Source organism: Pongo abelii, chromosome 13 (assembly GCF_028885655.2).
Source record: "Pongo abelii isolate AG06213 chromosome 13, NHGRI_mPonAbe1-v2.0_pri, whole genome shotgun sequence".
Lineage (NCBI taxonomy): Eukaryota > Metazoa > Chordata > Mammalia > Primates > Hominidae > Pongo > Pongo abelii.
In genome coordinates this window covers 127,722,461-127,740,422 of record NC_071998.2, presented here as the reverse complement: position 1 = coordinate 127,740,422, position 17,962 = coordinate 127,722,461, and the positions used below count along the sequence as shown (strand labels likewise).

The 17,962-nt window shown below is 65.2% G+C and overlaps 1 protein-coding gene across 9 annotated transcripts in view; it reads right to left on the bottom strand.

Annotated features, from left to right (window-relative positions):
* Nucleotides 1-1,737: 1,737 nt before the first annotated feature.
* The window catches only part of GPSM1 (G protein signaling modulator 1), a 31,492-nt gene continuing 15,267 nt past the window's right edge, over nt 1,738-17,962 (bottom strand). For 4 of the 9 annotated variants that reach the window (XM_024252663.3, XM_054521210.2, XM_054521215.2 and 1 more), the window contains 5 exons: nt 12,115-12,185; nt 11,120-11,296; nt 5,454-5,610; nt 4,759-4,967; nt 1,738-3,302 (listed from right to left, as the gene is read on the bottom strand). In XM_024252663.3, coding sequence (XP_024108431.2) covers nt 3,096-3,302; nt 4,759-4,967; nt 5,454-5,610; nt 11,120-11,296; nt 12,115-12,185 — 821 coding nt within the window. In that variant the 3' untranslated portion in view covers nt 1,738-3,095. Of the gene's footprint in view, nt 3,303-4,758; nt 4,968-5,453; nt 5,611-6,026; nt 9,410-11,119; nt 11,297-12,114; nt 12,186-15,107; nt 16,293-16,758; nt 17,930-17,962 lie in introns of those variants that run through there. The other 5 variants (XM_054521214.2, XM_024252665.3, XM_054521211.2 and 2 more) reach the window with 5 other exon arrangements.

Below are 17,962 nucleotides of genomic sequence, written 5' to 3'. Positions count from 1 at the left end.
TTCAGCATTAATCAATCACCCGCCACACTCTGGCAGGGAAGCGAATGGGGCGAGGTGGCAGGTGGAGGCAGGACTGAGCACGACAGGGACCCAGTGTGGCCCCTCCCAGCGGGACACGGCCAGGACTGCCAGCTTACACCTGGCCCGTGGGAGGCCGGGGCGCAGCGGCATTGTTCCCAGTGTGCTTGTGGCGTGGGCTTTGCCTCGATTACCCCGTCCTTCTCTCAGCCAACAACCCTCTATTATTGCCACCCGGAGCCTTCTGTGCCATTTGTGGAAACTGTCCTCTTCTTGGCTGAGCCACCTGCACCCAGGCCTGCTCCTCCATGGAGGTGTCCTCCTCTCGGCTGAGCCACCCGCACGCAGGCCTGCTCCTCCACAGAGGCACTGGCTGGGGGTCTCTTGGGGACTTGGAAGTGCAGTGGGGCTGGGCTTGGCTTGGCTGCCTCACTGCCTCCAGAGGGCCTGGACCAGCATGTGGGGAGGTCCAGGGAGCCCTCCGGACCTGGAAATGCAGAATTAGAGCAAGGAGAGCCGCTCAGGCCAACCCCTCTTCTTACAGATGGGGAGATGGAGGCTGGTAGTTGGGATGTGGACGTTACCATGTCTTTTCGTCTGATGCCAGCACCTCTGGGCCCAGGCTGGCCCTGGAGGGACACCCTTCCCAAGGCTGGCACATTCCTAGAGTAAAGAAGACCTATGGCCACCCCCCGTGTGCCAGAAGCATCCCACCAGCTCCTGCCTGAGGCCCCCTGGACCCTGTCTCCCTCCGCCCTTCCCTCCCCGCAGCCCCACTCCCACAGCCAGGTTTCTGCAAGGGGCTTTGCCATCCTAATCTCCTGCCACTCTGCACCCCCCCCCCCCGCCCACCCAGGACATCCCTGCCTCCCGGGGATGGTTGCTGGCCTGGGCATCCCTCACCACAGCGTGCCTCTCCAAGTAGGTTCCTCGGCCGCACCTGCAGAGGCTGTCCCAGCCAGTAGCGTGGGGGGCACTGCTGCGCTTCCCTGGCTGTGAGCGGTCCTGGGCCCTGCATGGTTACTTGGACCCTGTGTGCATGTACCACCACACACAAGCTGGCTGGGACCCTGGACCTGGAGTACACGTTGATTCTGGTTCCCAAGGCCCCTTCTAGGGTGGAAGAGGCAACGGAGTCAACCAGTACAGAGGCTGTGGCTGCCAACATGGCCAGATGGGCTGTGGCGAGGGGCAGCAGGACTGCCCAGCGCAGCTGTGTGTCCTCTGACGGGGACCCCGTGGGGGTGCCACCCACCACAAGCAGTGCCCAGACAAGCCCCAAGACTGCAGATCTGCCCCGGCTCCTCCACTGTGGCTGTGTCCAGACCCTGAGCCCAGCCGGATCAGACTCCAGGAAGGGACCTCCCTCCCCCGGTTGCTGGGTGGGCGGCAGCAGGCTGGGTCCTCAAGGGGTCGTGGGGCTGACCTGGGGGCTGCTGCTTTGGGGGCTGGCCCCGGCTACGCGAGTGTCAGCTCAGAGCATGCTCTGTTTCCCTAGGGGCTGGGAGCGTGAGGAGGTAGGGGTGCAGGAATCAGTGGTGACAGCAGGCAGCCACCTTACCCCTCTGCGCCCCAGCTCCCCCGTGGTTAAATGCAGTGGGAACTACATCTTTCTGAGGTCTCAGAGGGCCCAGACAGTGGGTATCTGTGGACACTTTGCACAGTGCAGCCTCTTACCCGGGTCAGGCCACCCCCGGGACTAAGCCCATACGAACCACACTCACTTGGCCGACTTTATTTTTCAGGAAAAACAAAAACAGATGTACCTCTTGGGTTGGAAAGGACCCGTTGACAACATGGCACACACATGTGAGCAATAAATACGCACACACATTCAAGTATGCAGGGGGGCGCTACGTCCTGGAGACCCTGTGTTCCGGCACCTGTCCCTGCCCTCGGGTGCGGCCCTGCCCCTCCAGAAGCAGGTCACCTCGCCAGGCCCAGATCTGCCTCTCCATCCTAGCCTGAGAGTGGGGCCTAGAGGCAGCCTCCTAGATGGAACTGCCAGCCCTGGGGGCTGTGGGGCCATGGTAGGGCCCTCAGCGGTCTTGGGAGGTGCCAAGGCTGGGTCTGGACAGGAGGAGGCAACCTCAGGCCCCTGGGGCCCATCTCAGGCTCCAGCAGGCCCTGCCAGTCTCAGGATCCCGAACCCGGTGCCCTGTGAGCCCCCTCCCCGTGGAGAGAGCAGTGATGTCATCTCCCCCAGCTGGTGGGAGGAGGGGAGTTCTCATATGGGGGGGTCTGCAGGGTTGAGCTGAGTGAAGCCTACCCAGCTTCCACTGAACGCCCCCCCCCCTACTTGGGTGAGGGTCACAGAGCCTGGTGCTACCTCCCACCGTGATTGGGTACTGTTCTCGCTGCCAGCAAGCGTCCTAGGACCAGGCCCTGCCCTTTTTCACGGCTTGGGGTTTTGGAATGTCGAAGTTCATGCCTAGCCATTCTCTCTGCTTTAGAGACAGGCCCAGCTCCCGTCGAGGCCCCTGCAGGGCCCTGGGACTCGGCGGGGGGCACCTCAGGGCTGCCCCTGCAGCCTGGTCTGCCATGCCTGGTCTGGGGGGCCTTCTGTGGTTGCTGACCTCCTCTGGCCAGGGAGTGGGGAGACAGGCTTGGAGGAAGCCCTGCCCCGGGACGAAGCCGGAGGGGTGGAGCATGCCTGCCACACGGCCGTCCCAAGAGGCGTGTGGCCCCAAGAGGCGGCTCAGAGACACCTTTGGGGAGGGTGGGGGAGACAGCAGGGTTTCACATTTGGCAGGGCGGGGCAGAACGGGAAGGGCTTGGGGGAGAGGGTGCGAGAGTCTGACAGCACCAGGTCGGGGCCGACATGCCGAAGGCCCTGTCCGGCCTGCGGCAGGGGCAGAAGGGAGGAAGCCGAGGGCCATGGGGGGCCAGCTCGGGTTGGAAGCACGCCCTCCCACCATGGGCAGCTTGGCCTGAGCCTGCCGCCCTGGGTCGGGGAGGCCGTGGGGCTGCATGCCCAATGCCTGTCCTCGGCAATGGCCTCGGGAGGACATGGCTGTGACTGTGAGCCGGGCGTCCAGGAGTGGGGGCAGAGTGGGCCTGGCGGTGGGCACAGGGCCTTAGCTGGCACCAGGCTGGCACTGCTGCTGGGGCTCGGGCGGGCCGCCTGCCCCCTGCTCCGGGCCCCCGGCGAGGTCCACCCGCTGCTCATCCATGCGCTTGGCCTGCACCCTCTGGATGAGGCTGAAGAAGTCCTCGTCCGGCATGGTAGGGCCCCGGGGCAGTACGTCAGGCGGCGGGCAGCGCTGGTCATCGATCCTGGAGGACTGGGTGGACACAGTGCAGTTGGCGGCCTCACCCCCCCCAGCCCCAGTGGTCCGGGGCTGGTCAGCAGCGGCGGTTCCAGAGGCCAGCGTGCACTGTTCACGGGCTTCCCCCTGTCCACCCAGGAAATTGGTTCTGGGGCCTGCCTCGCTCTGGGGTCTTGTGCTGGGAGCCCAGGCCCTGAGCGCAGTCTTCTGGTGACCCCGCCACCAACCCGCAGGAGCCCAGGGCAGGCCCACCCAGGAAAAGCAGGTCCAACGATTCCCACTGGGCATGGATGCGCCAGGCCCAGGAGACAGTGGCTAGGGCGGCATTGGACGCCTGCTCCCCAGATCTGCTGATCCCCAGGGACGGGCATGCGTGGCCATCCCTCTGCCCGGCCCTGGAAACCGGCACAGCCTGGGACTGACCCCGGCAGGCCTGAGGTCTCAGCTTCCAGAGCCCGAAGTGTGGCGCCCCCCAGGGCTCCCTCTTGGGTCAGGTGGCCGACCCCGTGGGCCTCGTCTGCTCCAGTGTGCAGGCCGGGGGGCCAAGGGGGCGTCTGGGCTTCTCTGAAGGGCCTGGAGCAGGAGGGACGGGAGCTGGTGCAGGCATGCGTGCGGACAGGGGACTCTGGGCCTCTTGGGTGGGGCTGGTTTGGAGGTGGCTGGTCGGACGCCTGGCCCCGGGCCGCGGTTTCCTCTCTGCTGTGGGGAGGATGGCAGACCTGGAAACTTGCTGGCTTGGTTCGTGGTGGGCCAAGCAGCCTCCACCCCCAGCCTGTTCCCGAGTCTACGGACCCTGAACCCCTTCCCAGCAGTGGCTGTGCCCCACAGGGATGGCGAGACCCCCAGAGTTTGAGGTCCTAGTTGGGACAGCAGTTGGCTCAGCAGTCTCCACTCCAGCCACCCTACCTGGCTCACCCCCACACAGGTGAGGAGGTCATTCCTGGCGTGGCTGCCAGGCTGGAGCCCCAGCCTTGGCTCTGCCCTCGGGCTGGACCCTCCGACCATGCCATCCACTGTGTGGTCCCTGGATGGTCCCTGTTTTTGTCCCGCCAGCTGGCAGCCCTGGATCCCCCTGCCCTCCCCACTCTGGGGGTGCTATCTGGCCCGTGTTTTCCCTGCTGGGTGTGGAGGGCTGGTGGGGAATCCCTGAGGCCATGAGCTCCAGGACCTGTGACCCCCAGCCCCCACGCCGAGTTCCCGCATGGCAGGGGGGTGGCACAGCCTGGGAGTGTCCTGGGATTGCCAGGGGGGTCTCTGGTGTCTCCAGCAGCCCGGGGTTCCCAGGAGTAGTGCTTCAGGCTCAGACACCCCTGGTCATCTGGTGACACTGGCTGAGTCCCCCAGGAGTCCCTCAAACATGACCTGAGACGGTGGAACCAGCGCCCACCTCACTCCTCAGGACACAAGTTGCCTCCACACAAGTGGATGGCAAAGGGGCCATGAGCCATGCCCGCCCAGGGCCGCAGCCCACCTGGTACTTGATGAGCATGTTGAAGAAGTCGTCCCCTGGCTCCTGGGGCTCGCCATGGCCTCGGAGGTGCCCTGCGTTGCTGTGGGTGATGCGTAGCCCCGGCAGGCTGCCCACGCTGGCCCGCTGGTCGTCCAGCCGGCGGCTCTGGGAGCTGGCGATGAGGTCGAAGAATTCCTCGGTCTGGGGTGAGGCCGTCATCGAGGGCTGGGCTGCGGCGGGGCAGAGGGTGAGGCCTGGGACCCAGTGCGGGGTCAGGCCCGAGGCTCGGGCTGCGGCCACAGTGAGCCCTGACCTCTGACCTCTGAGCCCAGCCCAGCCCAGCCCACTGTGCTCCTGGGGCCATGGCTCCTGGGGGAGTCTCCCCTGACCGACCTAGGCAGCTCTCAGCTGCTCCTCCTGCTGTCCCACGCCCACCTCTGGGGCTTCCAGGGGGTGACAGGAGGAGAACGCCGGTCTCCCACACCCTCCCCGAGACTGCCCCTGCGGCCTGAGTGTGTTCCGGAGAGCGGGCTGATGACACGCTTCCCGGGATGCTGCTCTGCGGGGGCTGTGGAGGGCACCCTCAGTGACAGGATGCTCTGCAGCTGGCCTGCTGGTCTGCCCCCGAAAGCTCCTCACTGGAAGCAGGACGGGAGCCCTGGTCCTGGCCCCTGCAGACAAGCCCAAGGGAGGGCCCGGCTGAGGGGGGCACTCACTGATCCTGTCCTCCAGGGTGGGGGCGGCTGTGGCCTCGGCAGCCCCGGTCTGGCCATCGTCCAGGGGACAACGCTGGTCGTCCATGCGGCTGCTCTGGAACTTGGTCAGCAGGTCAAAGAAGCATTCCTCGTCCGAAGACGGGGCCCTCGGGATGCTCTGGGGAGGGAGTGGGGTCACCACAGCCAAAGCTAGCCCCGCAGACCCCCAGATGAGACCGGGGGCTGCTTGCCTGGACCAAACACACTTCTGAGACCCTGGCCAAGATCAGGACTCTCACCTGCCCCCTGTCGGCTACCCCTCCCCCAGGACGTGTCACCCACCCTTGGCACCCGGTTACCCCTCCCCCACGACGTGCCACTCACCCTCAGCGCCCAGTTACCCCTCCCCCAGGATGTGCCACCCACCCTCGGCACCCGGCTACCCCTCCCCCCAGACATGCCACCCAACCTCAGCACCCAGCTACCCCTCCCCCAGGACGTGCCACCCACCCTTGGCACCCGGCTACCCCTCCCCCAGGACGTGCCACCTACCCTCAGCACCCAGCTACCCCTCCCCCAGGACGTGCCACCTACCCTTGGCACCCGCCGACTGCCCCGGACTTCTCCCCTCTCATGGGTGCCACCCCAGTTCAGGCCTCTGTCCGTCACCTGCCCTGGGCCAGCCTCCCCAGCCTCAGCCTGGAGCACTCCCCAGACATCCCAGGAAGCCTCCTGTGCTTCCTGTCCCGTTGCCCACCACACCCTGTGTCAGCCCTGCCACGAGCTCCCTGCGTCTGTGCTCCACACAGCCCTCACTGGTGTCTGCTGTGTGAATGAATTCGAAGGAATGAACCCCGCCCTGGGCCTCAGTCCACACACCCAAACAAGGGAGGCTGGAGGGCGTGGTCTCCTGTGGCCCCCCGAGGGGCCCAGCTGAAGCAGGTCCACCCCGTGACCCAGCCTCACAGGGCCTGGTCCGGGCCCCAGGGCTGAAGCGTGGCTGTGATGGTTCCAAGCCCCGTCCACCTCCCGACTGGCGCTGGCACACCCTGCCTGGCCCCAGCCTGTCCATCTCACGGCTGGTGGCCTCTTCCAGGCCTGCAAGTGCTGGGCTCACAGCTGAACAAGTTAACAAGTGATGCAATGTTGGTGGAGATGGCACCTCCTGGGTGCCTGATGCTGCCTGGAATTCCCAATACCTGACCCCCACAGCCCAGGAGACAGCCAGCTGTCTGACAGACAACTGGAATTCCCGACACCTGACCCCCATAGCCCAGGACCAGGGCTCCCGTCCTGCTTCCAGTTTTCTGCTGGAATCAGCCCAGGGCACAGGAGAGTGAGGCTCAGAGACATGTGTGACCTACCCAAGGTCACACTGGAGCAAAAAAGAGCTGGGATTCAGACCCCTGAGCTGAGCCGAGGGCCCTGTAGACAGCCCTGTTTTAGGAGAGACCCCACCTGGCTCTGGCCCCTAGAGTCAGTCCCCAGCTGTCATGGAAACCTCAGGTACCTCCTGTCCCTGAGGCAGACCCGGGGAGGGAGAGTTCTAGCACCCCCTTCTCCCCGCAGGGCTCTCCTCCTGCAGCCTGGCTCAGGGGGCAACACCCCCACTCCCCCAGATTCCCCAGCCAGGAGGGAGGGGAGAATTGGCCCAGGCTGCGGGGAGGGCCACATTCACTTGGGCCAGGGCTCTGGGAGCTGCAGGTCCAGGCAGAGGGTGGCACTGGGGTTGCCAGCCTCTCTGAGTGCCAGTTGGGGGGCCACACAGGTACCTCCCCGGGAGGATGTGGCCTCCTGGTCCAAAAGGGACTTGCTCCCGGGCTATGATGACCTAGGGCACAGCTGCGGGGGGCCTCTGTGTCTGGCTCAAGCTGGGCTCCTCCAGGTGACCTGGGGCCCAGGTGAACCGAGCAAGGCCCCTCCTGGGAAAGGCAGGACCCGTCAGGGACCATGTCCCAGGCCCCATGGCAGAGCCCCTCTCAGGGTCCCATGTCGGGCAGCCCTCCCCTTTCCTGAGGCTGGGGCCAACTGTTGAGGGGCTAATGTGTCCCTCTCATGGGGGGCAGGGGCCCACGACCGCAGGTGCAAAACCATGGCTCACTGCCTGGTACGGGGAGAGGCTCTGGATAGTTTGGGGCCCCTTGAGCCCCTCAGGAGCAGGACCCTGGGCCCCAAGGCCACCTGCCCCTGCATTTATGTCCCAGTAGAACATATCCAGTGGGACTCGGGGTTCCGCCTCCCTGCTCTAACTTCTCCCTTGCCCCAAGCCCTGGCTCCCTCCTTCCCGGAGGTCTCAGAGTCCCTCCTTAAGTCTGACTCTAGTCTCTCTTGCTTTAGCACAAGCCCAGTTTCTCCTGTGGAGGAGGGGAACGCACCCTGACCAAGAACACCCCACCGGCTTCACAGAAGCCCGTGTGCTCCCTCAGCCTCCACCTGTTAGGACCCCAGGGACCCCAGACTCACGTGGATCACAGGCTCTCTCCACAGCAGCAGGGAGCCACGCTGGGTGCTTGGCCACACAGAGCGCAGGCAGGACACAAGGTGCCCAGGGCCACCACTGCCCTGCCCAAAGTGCCAAGTGCTGCCTCAGGGCTGGGATGCGTGAGGCTTAAATAGGACCCTGGGCAAGGGCTCAGCCCTCCTAGCACCCGCCCCTGCTCACTTGAGCGCATGCACACACACAGGCTCACACACGCACGAGCTCACACACATGCACATGGGCTCACACTCACACACAGGCACACTCCGTAAACACTCCCCCAGCGAGCGCAGCAGTGAACCTCCCCCTCCCCGTGCCTGTGGGCAGGCACACTGGAGGGCTGTGTGGGTGGGCAGGCACACTGGAGGGCTGTGTGGGCGGACAGCCTGCTGAAGAGCCCTTTTCCTGCTGACACCTGGGCCCCTGGGCCTCCCTCCAGAGCTGGGCCAGGTGGGGAAAGCCACTCCTTTATTCGGCCTGACTACGGAGGCAGGCACAGAGGGCCTGGGCGGGTTGCTGTCCTCATCTGGACTCCTCTGTCCGGGACGGCCCTTCCTGCCCCACAGCCCTCGGTGGCTCCCCAGTGCCCTAGCTCAAGGGCCTCCTGGCCAGCTCAACTCCAGCCTCTGGCTGCTGCCCCTCTGTCTCATTCCCGGATGGACCCACACTCTCTCCAGCCTCTGAGGCCAACCCTGCCCTGCCCGCTACCCTCCACCCCAGAATGAGTTCTCTGGACCCCCAGACCACACCCAGCCACACCGCCTGAGATCCCCAAGCCCCGATTGTGCTGGCTGCAAGGCCTCTGCACTGTCTGGGCACAGGGTGGGGAGGGGAGGGGCCGGTTGGTCAACAACAGCAACGGCGCAGTATTGGTATCAGCTGCACTTTGCAGATGAGGACCCCAACTCAGAGCTGAAAGCCCTCCCCTGAGGACCCCAGCAGAGGGGGAAGGGGTCCTACCCGGCCACTGACCCCCCAGGGATGTGTCCCCCACCCACCCTCGCTGCAGTCCCCATACAGGCTGCCACCAGGATGCAGATGCAGACAGTCCTTACTCGAAGGTACCCAAGGTTCTGACCTCAGGAAGGCCAGTGGGGTTCAGGTCAGCAGAAAGCCAAGAGGCCCTGCCACGTCCTCACAGATCCTGGGAACCCCGTTTGTCTGGGGCCAGGATCTTGGCTGTCCCGGGCGTCCTGCCCTGCGGTGGCTGCAGAGGCCAGGGGAGCAGGGCCCGCAGCAGGTGAGGGCTCCCTGGGGCACAGGCCAAGGCCTCCAGAGTGCTGGGCCAGGCAGCTGGACACTTGGAACTGTGTCCCCTGGCCCTGCTGGCCCAGACCCAGGGCAGTTTGTTGGGGGGACGTGAAGCCTGGAAGCCCTCAGAGGCTGTGCTTTCCAGAAAGCCATCTGCTCCCGAGGCCGGCTGACTCTGGTCTGTCCCACACATGCTGCCAGCCTCCCGCTCCTTTCTTAGCGGCCCAGATGTGATGGGCAGAGCCAGCTGTGGACAGGACAGAGCCAGCTGTGGACAGGGCAGAGCCAGCTGTGGACAGGACAGAGCCAGCTGTGGACAGGGCAGGGCCAGCTGTGGACAGGACAGGTGTCTGGGTCCCAGTCCTGCTCCTCCCTCCAGGCCCAGAGAGGCTGGGGGGTCACCGAGACCCCAAGGAAGGACTGACTAGGTGCTCCCTGGGTGCCCTTCCCTCTGCACCTCTCCCGTCAGTGGACGGATGGACCTAGCCCAGATGGTTGGGCAGTGCTGGGGCTGAATGAGGGGAGGGGAGGCTGTGCTCTGCTGGTGGGAAGGATGGGCTTGGGCAGCCTTGGGGAGCCGCGAATCCCAGCCTGGCACCCATACCCCTCTGCAGGTTGATGCCCACGGAGGAACAGTTTCAGACTATTTCTAGTGGTTTGGACCCAGCCGTCCTGCTCGGGGGTGCTCCAGGCTGACCTCTGAACCCGGACTCGGCCCGTCTGTGCCCTTGAACACCAACCAGCTCCCCCGTGGCTGGGGTGGCCCTGGCACAGCTGCCACCTGCCAGGCACAGGCCCGGCCTGTCCCCTGTCCCCCCACCGTCCCCGAGTCTGACCACCGGTCTGTCTGTCCCCCGTCCGTCCACCCATACACTTGGCAGTCATTGCAACTGCCCCACCCCTCCCGCCACCTCTGTGTGCCACAGCAATGCGGGGGGCTCCTGGCTAGCCCTGAGGACCCGGGTGGCCCCCAGGCTGCGCTGCTGCTGCTTGCTGGGCTGTAACCCTCTGCTCCACTCGTGACCTTGAGCCCAGGTTGGGTAGGGCAGGGTGGGGCCTCCCAGCCCCTGACCAGGAGGAACCCTGAGTGGACCTAGCCCCTTGCTGTCCCCTCACCAGGGGCTCTGCAGCCATGCACAGGCCACCCAGCTGCATCCTCTCCATGACCCCACTCACCATCGGTCCTGCCCTGGCCCCTGCACCGACAAGGAGCGGCCCCAGCACCTTGGCCCGGCTGGAGCTGCAGGTGCTTCCACACCAGGGCCTGACCATGGGTGGGCTTGGGGGCTTCCCACCCGCTCCTTGGGTGCCCCTCAGGCCCCTCTGCTCAGGGAACCCCGCCAGGTGTCAGAGATCCCAGGATTCCCCCAGGGACTGTGTTGGCCTCGTCCACCTCTCTGGGGCCCTGGTAGGATACACAGGCTTGACCTCACTGGCCAGAGCCTCCAAGAGCTGCCTCAGAAAGGGGCACCCCATCGGGGTATCTGTGCAGCCCGGCTCTCACAGTGAAGGCAGCCAGTCCCTCTCAGGGACATGCTCCTGCGACTAGCGGATGGGTCTGGAGGATCCCAACAAAGGAGGGTGGGGGCTGGAGTCAGAGAGAGAGGCCACCGGAAGGCTGGGAAGAGCCAGCCCCCAACTGGTGAACAAGATGGAAACTGAGGCCCAAAGAGAGGTGGGGCCTTCCATGCAGAAGAGCCCAGCCCAGAGTCCCCAGGAGGCTCCTCAGTGGCCGGGGCCTCTGAGGCCAAGTGCGACCACCATGCTAAACACTCAGCCCTTCCCAGAGCCCCCACCGGGGTCCCAGGACAGCATTGCACCAGGTGCACTGGGGAGGGACCCCTGTCTCCCCGGAGTGCCTGGGCCTGGCCTGGCCCCGTTGGCTGGCAGTGGAGTTGGGGCGCAGTTGCCAAGCTCTCCTCCCTCTCGGCCTGGCTCTGCTGTCAGAGACGCCTACCGTACGCGGCACATGCACCCGGACGTCGGCACTGTCCAGCGGGGAGTGGCTGCCCTCCCGGGGCCTCCTCTCAGCGTCCGGGCCTTCCTGGTACTTCCTGCTCCTCACGGGGAGGGGTAGCGAGTCCCTGCTGGGCCCCCGCCAGTCCCCTGAATGGTGGCTGTCTCCATTCTGCTCCTAGGGAGGGGTAAGGCTGCGCATGGCCTGGGCAATTGTGAACCAATGTCCCCATCCCAGGACCCTGAAGGGAAGGCCAGGCCGCCTGCATTTCATGGATGCACACCATAGGTGCTCAGTACCCAGAGAGGAGGAGAGGACTGGGGCTGTGGGCCCTTGGCTGGGGCCGGGAGAGGCAGGGTGGGGCGTTTGAGGGCCAGTGGCCCCCCCAAATGTCAGCCGGCTTACACCAGCAACGACAGTGACTGTGGGCATCCTTGGGTCTCGTCCCCACAGCAGAACCCTGACGGCCATCCACAACTCTACACAGGCCACACCAGAGGAACCAGAGGCTCAGAGAGGTCAGGCTGCCGGCCCAGGCCACACAGCACCCACTGCCGGCAGGCACAGGGCCAGCCCAGGGCCCTACGCCAGGCAGCCCCCGAATCTGTCTGTGTGGGTTTGCTGAACCCCAGCCAGCGTCTGCACCTGCAGCAGCTGTCCCCACTTTGGGTCAGAGTCCGAGAGGGCAGGGAGCAGGCAGGAGTGGGTGTCCCTGTCTGTGGGCTCCCGAGGGTGTGGTGGCATAGCAGCTGGGTGGAGCATGGGGGCCTGAAATGTGAGGACCACGCCTCGCCTGGGGCACAGCTGGCCAGACGCTGAGGGACATGGGTGAGCAGGTGGCAGATGGGCCCATGCAGGGCATCAGGCCGAGGAGGGCACATTTATCTCCCAGCAGACAGGGGCTGAGGTGGGTGGCGGTGGCTCTGCCTCATTAACCCCGCTGCCCGTGCTCTGGCAGCGGCTGTGCTGACATCGGTCCCGTGTCCCTGGCTCACCCGCTCCAGGGGGAGTCTCAGCAGGTCCCAGGTCTCCGCGCTCAGCCTCTGCGTCCTCTTGGGTCTGGCCCCTGAAGACAGAGGGACCCGGTCAGCCCAGCACCACCCTGGCACCTCGCATTGGGTGGGCCAGGCCAGAGTCTCTGGGGGGCCAAGGACCAGCCAGGCCATGGCTTTCTGACAGCCAGCCCCCCTTGTGGAGGCGAGTGTCATGTCTGAGTGTCCTCTGCATCTCCCCGACTGCACTGTCAGAGTCAAAGGGGACAGGTGTCGAGACAGGGCGCACCCTGGCTGGGGCCAGGTGGGGTCTGGCTTTGGCTCCCCATGCTGGAAGGGCCTGGCTCTGGACAGGCCTCTCCCCTGCCACATACAGGGCCTCCCCCTGTCAGCTCCTGCTGTTCCCTCTGCCTGGACACCCTTCCTGTGGCCCCTGGCCACCTCTGTGAGGCCACCCAATCCCCCCTCCTGAGGGTGCATCATGCTGTGCCCCAGAGGCAGGTGGGGCAGGCCTCTGGGTCCACTCCCAGCTCACTGCAGGCAGCCCAGGCCAGGCTCGGGGAGGCAAAGGCCTCAGATGAATCCCTCAGACCAGCTCTGCCGTGGGACCTTCCCCGGGCTCCTGTCCATCCCTCCTGGCCCTGGGCTCACCCTACTGGCCATGTCTCCACCCAAGGGACCCCCATCTCCTCTAGCCGCAGTGGGGTGGTGGGGCGCAGCTGCCTGACCCAATACTGGCCAGCTACAGACTCAGCGGAGCCACCAGTGCCTGTCCTGGGCCCCTGGGCAGCCCCACAGCCAGGCCCACCTTCAAGTCTCTGTCCCAACATGGCCCTGGCAGAGACGGGTGTCGCTCAGCCCTGTGGGGCCTGAAAGGATTTGGGAGTTTGGGAGAGTGGGCCCTATCTCAGCCCAGCCGCTCCCTGAGCACTCTCAAGAGCCTGTATCCAGGGCACAACAGACCTGGCAGATCAGAAATGAGGTGGCGAACGGAAAAACAGGATGGAATCTGGGAAGTGGGGAATGTCCTCAACCAGGCAAGAAGCCCTGTGGGAAGGACCTGATGCTGTGGCTGAGAGCCAGGGTCTGCAGGTGCTTCCCTGAGGCAGCGGCAGGACGGACGGGGGCACGGCCGCTGTGGAAAAGGCAGCAGAACGTTCTAGGCAGAGGGGATGACAGCGGAACGAGGCTGACACTGAGGACCCTGTCTCTGCTGTCCCTATGCCTGGCACATCTCCAGGGAGCCTCTTGCAGCTGGGAGGACCCTGGCCCTCCTCCCTGCTCACCCACAGCTCCCACCCCCCTATGCCCACCCTTACCCAGTATTCCTGGGAACCAAGCGTCCCTCCACCCGTGGACACACTGGACACGGGCTGTGCCCAGGAGCCCTGCGCACACCCGGTGTGAGTCCGAGGGCGGGGCCAGAGCCAGCCCTGGCATCAGTGGGCACTCTGAGAATCCAGTCCTGGCACCTCCGGACCAGCAGACTTGGCCCCATTACTACGCCTCGGAGCTCAGTGCCCTCCTCATCAGACTGCACCGGTAGGGATAGGCCAGGCCGGGCAGTTCCCCTCTGCACTCATCCCCCCGAGGGGCTCAGCTCCTAAAGTGAAGCTGCTTGGTGGCTGCCTGCATCAGGCAGATGTGGGGGGCAGGCCCAGACACCCCCTTACCCCATCCAGGCCCCACTGCATCAGGGGGCACAGCCACCAGGGCTGGGGCACTTGTCAAAGTTAGCAGCACGAATGGCCAGTCAGGGTGCCGGGGCCTCAGGTGCACCTGGACCCCACTGTTAGCCCCGGGTTCTGGGCCCTGCCGGGGAACACAACATCCACAGAGCGAGAGAGCCGGCTCAGGCAGGCAGTCACTCAGTCATTTCAGGCACTGGGTCCCACACACAGCCCGTCCCAGCCTCACCTGCACAGCTGGGTCACTTAGCCAACATCCCCCTGACCCCAGCCTCAGCGGGGCCCTGATTTAAATATGAGCCTGGCCCCAACCATGACGGAGGGAGGAAATGGGCCAGAGTGTCAGCGCCTCTCAGGGTCTCCCTTACAGGTCCACGCTGTGGATGAGAACAGGCCTGGGTCTTGCTGGGGGGCTGCTGTTGGAGCATTGTGCCACCAAATGGAGTCCAAGCCTCCACCCCCAACTGGGAAGGGGGTCCTGCTCCCACCTAGTGAATGGCAGTGATGAGGATGCACTGGGGGCTTCAGACAGCTAAGAAGGCACCCGGTGGACAGCAAGGTGCTACCTATGGGGCAGAGGGGAGCCCCTGGCCCGGCCTGGCTGCTAGCAGCCCCTTCCTGAGTCTGTCCATGTGACCCGTTTAAATGGTGAGCATCCTAAACGCGGCTGGGGGGACGGGGACAGGAGCAGAGGGAGCGGAGGACTTGGGGGCCCAGGCTGGTCCTCCGCCTCCAGCCCGCTGGCCCCAGAGCAGCCCACGGCGAATGCCTAGGGCTTCATGAGAGCTGGGCAGGGATCGGGAACTGGCTGAGTGTGGGCTGTGCGCTTCCCTGGCCTGGCCTCTGGGCTCCGAGGACACACCCTGAGCTCCTGCTCTCCAGGGGCCTGGGATGGAAACGTGTGCAGCCAGAGGCACACGTGGGGCCCATCAGGGGCCTAAGCAGGACGCTGGGACCTGGGGCCCTCCACTGCTCCTCCCACTCCCAACACAAACGCCCCGGCCAGGGCTCCCATCCCGACCCTGTGGCCACAGTGCTCAGTGGGATCAGGGTTAGCTCCGGCACATTCAGGATCCGGCCAGGCACTGAGGTGGAGCCGCCCCAGCCTCGGGTGGTGCAGCCTGAAGGGACAGAACGGGGCTGGGGTCAACGGCCTGTTCTCTGAAGGGCTACCAGCTGCCCACCCCCACACAGATTAGCAAGGTAGCTCTGAGGACAGCTCCTGACCCCACACAGTTCAGGGCCTGCTCCCCTCACCATGGAAATGACAGAGGGGCACGTCTGTGCTGGGGCGGGCCCTTCACTTACCACACCGAGCGAGAGCCCCGCTCCATCTCCCAGTGTGCACTGCCTGGGGGCCTGGCTCTCCCTCGCCGCCCCCCAGTGCCGTGGGGGCCTAAGTTGGTTTCCCCACCGCATCCTCTGGGTCCTGGGCCCGGCACAGCTGCTTCTGCCAGGCCTGGCCTTCCACCAGGACGCTGCATGGATGGGCCCTGGCTGCAGCGGCGGCTGAAATGCCCTTCTGAGACACAGCCTGCGTCTGGCCCCAGGGCGGGTGCCCTCATGGCCAGGCACGGACAGTGGGCGGAAGGCCCGCTGTGCCCGGCTCAATGCACCCTCTGTCTGCAGTCGGCTGAGGCGTTCAGTGTGAATCCAGTGCCCTTGGCTGAGCTGCCCAGACAGGCCCGGCCCACTGGCTTGGCTTCCTGTCTCTCCCGCCTACGAGGGAAATGTCTGGAAACTTCTCCCAGCACCGCCCCATGACCGTCACCCGACGCTGACCGTCACACTGTCATCATCATTTCTGTCCTCACCCAGCTCCAGACGTTTATGTGCAATGGCCAACTCAAGCCCATCGAGCATCTTGGCGCCCCCTGTGCCTGCCGGACCCCTCAGGGCAGCACCCGCCCCGCCGGCTTGGCTCAGACCTCAGCAACCCCGATTTTCAGCTGCCCACTGTTCCTTCACGTCCACCTCTGGTCTGAAATCCCAGTAGTCCCTGCCTCACTGCAGATCCAGAGTCCCACCCCTCCTCACTTCCCTGGAGCCGGATCACCTGCCCCTCACCTGCCTGCTGCCCCAGCCTTGCCTCTAAGTCCCCTCTCCATGCAAGGACCAGGGGGCTGGTAAGGGCTGACCTAGGCCTTGCCCCTTCTCTGCTGGGTCCTGAGGGTCTCGCCCCATTGGGGAGGGGGTCTCACACAAGGGCCCACGAGGCCCTCCCTTCTTCGGCCAAGGCCCTCTCCTTGCTCCGTCAGCTCCAGACAGTCTTCCCATCCCTCTACCCACCAGGCTGGCCCCTGCCTCAGGCCCTTTGCACAGGCTGTTCCCTCTGCCCAGACTGCTGTTCCTCCGTCTAAGCTTGCGGCTCGTTTCTCTCTGACTTCCAGTCTTTGCTGCAGCATCATGATCAAAGCTCTAACTCCCCATTGGATGGTGTTAGGAGGTCCTGAGGTTTACATGAGGTCATGAGGATGGAGCCCCATAATGACGCGTGACCTTAGGAGAAGCCACCAGTGTTCTCAAGCTCCCCCTTCTTCCTTGCTCTCTCTGCTATGTGAGGACACAACGAGAAAGCGCCGTCTGCCAGCCCGGAAGAGGCTCTCGCCAGCGCCCGAGCACACGGCACCCCAACCCTGGTCTTCTGGCCTCCAGAGCTGTGAGGAGGAAACATCTGCTGTTGCTGCCCCGGCCTGCGGTGCTTTGTGAGGGCAGTCGGAACGGACCACGATGGTCACCTCCCGAAGCTGCTGCAGCCTGCTTTCCCCGTTCCTGTCCGCGCCTCCCCCATTCCTGTCCGCGCCCCTCCCCGCTCCTGTCCGCGCCTCCCCAGCTCCTGTCCGCTCCTCCCCAGCTCCTGTCCGCGCCTCCCCCATTCCTGTCCACACCTCCCTCTTGGGCTTTTCTTTCTCCCAAAGCTCATCCCATGTGGCTCACCCCTGGACTGCCCGTTCCTCACCTATCAGCTGCTGGACGCGGCTCAGCGGTCTTGGTGCCAGCGAGGGCCCCAGCAGTGCCTGGTACACGGCAGGAGCCTGGTGATGGAGCAGCAGGCACTTACTCTGTATCTGCTGCGTATGGGACCCTGTGTGCCATTTCCCACACACTGTCCCCTCTGGGCCCTCTTAGGCACACGGTCAGAGGGTGCATCCTCTATCCCTGCGGCTGCCCAAGGACCACTGGGCTGCTGGAACAGGTGGACAGTGCTGCAGCCACGCCTGCCTCGTCCACCCAGGGCCCGCACGTAACAGGCTTATGGGCCCTCAGGCTCGCTGGCCTCTCACCCCTGCCAAGCTCTGTTCCCAGCACTACTGATGGGTCCGTTCCCCAGATGGGGACACTGAGGCATAAGTGGGTCAAGTCACTTGATCAGCTGGCCAGAGCTGGAGCCCACAGCCTAAACTGTAGGGGATGTTATGCCATGCACATCCCTGACCCCAAGGCCACTCACTGGGACGTTCAGGGGACTTCTCCCAGGAAGGCTGGTGGCATGCTCCCCCAGTAACTCCTGTGTACCATGCTCACAACACCCTGAGCAGGGCCCAGAGGGTGGAGGGCTGAGGAGCACGGTCAGCAGGGCTGAGGGCAGTCGCACACCCTGTGGGACAGGCAGGGCCATCGGGGACGGGCCAAGGGCAGGGAGCGGTCCTGCAGGGCTCAGGGCCGGCTCCCTCCTCCCAACATGCCAATCATGCTGCCGGCAACAAGAGTGGCAGCAGAGCCTCCGTCCTGCCTGGCACCCTTGCTGGGGTGGGGGGTGGGGCAGCCCAGGAGCAAGTGTGGGAGGCCCGGGCCTGTGCCCTCTGGCCAGGGAGGCGGGGGCTGGTTGCTGTCAGGGTCTCATAGAAGCCACACACCCAGAGGAGCTGGACAAGTGCAGTGGCTGGCAGGGTGGTGACCCCCAGACACACTTCTGGGGCTTCTCTGCTGGCTGGGGAGGGGCCGGCAGAGGGCGGTGAGATTAATACGCTGACTGAGCCGCGCCGAGGCTCTTTGTTCTCCAGCCGCACGTAAGTCTCCTTGTGTTTATCAACTGGACACCGAACCCACCAGCCTCTGCCACGCCCACCGCCCATGGACCACGCCCACAACAGCAAGGCCACGCCCCATCACGTCCCCGCCGGGCTGAAGCCCCGCCTCCAGACGACTTCCTCCTCCCCGCC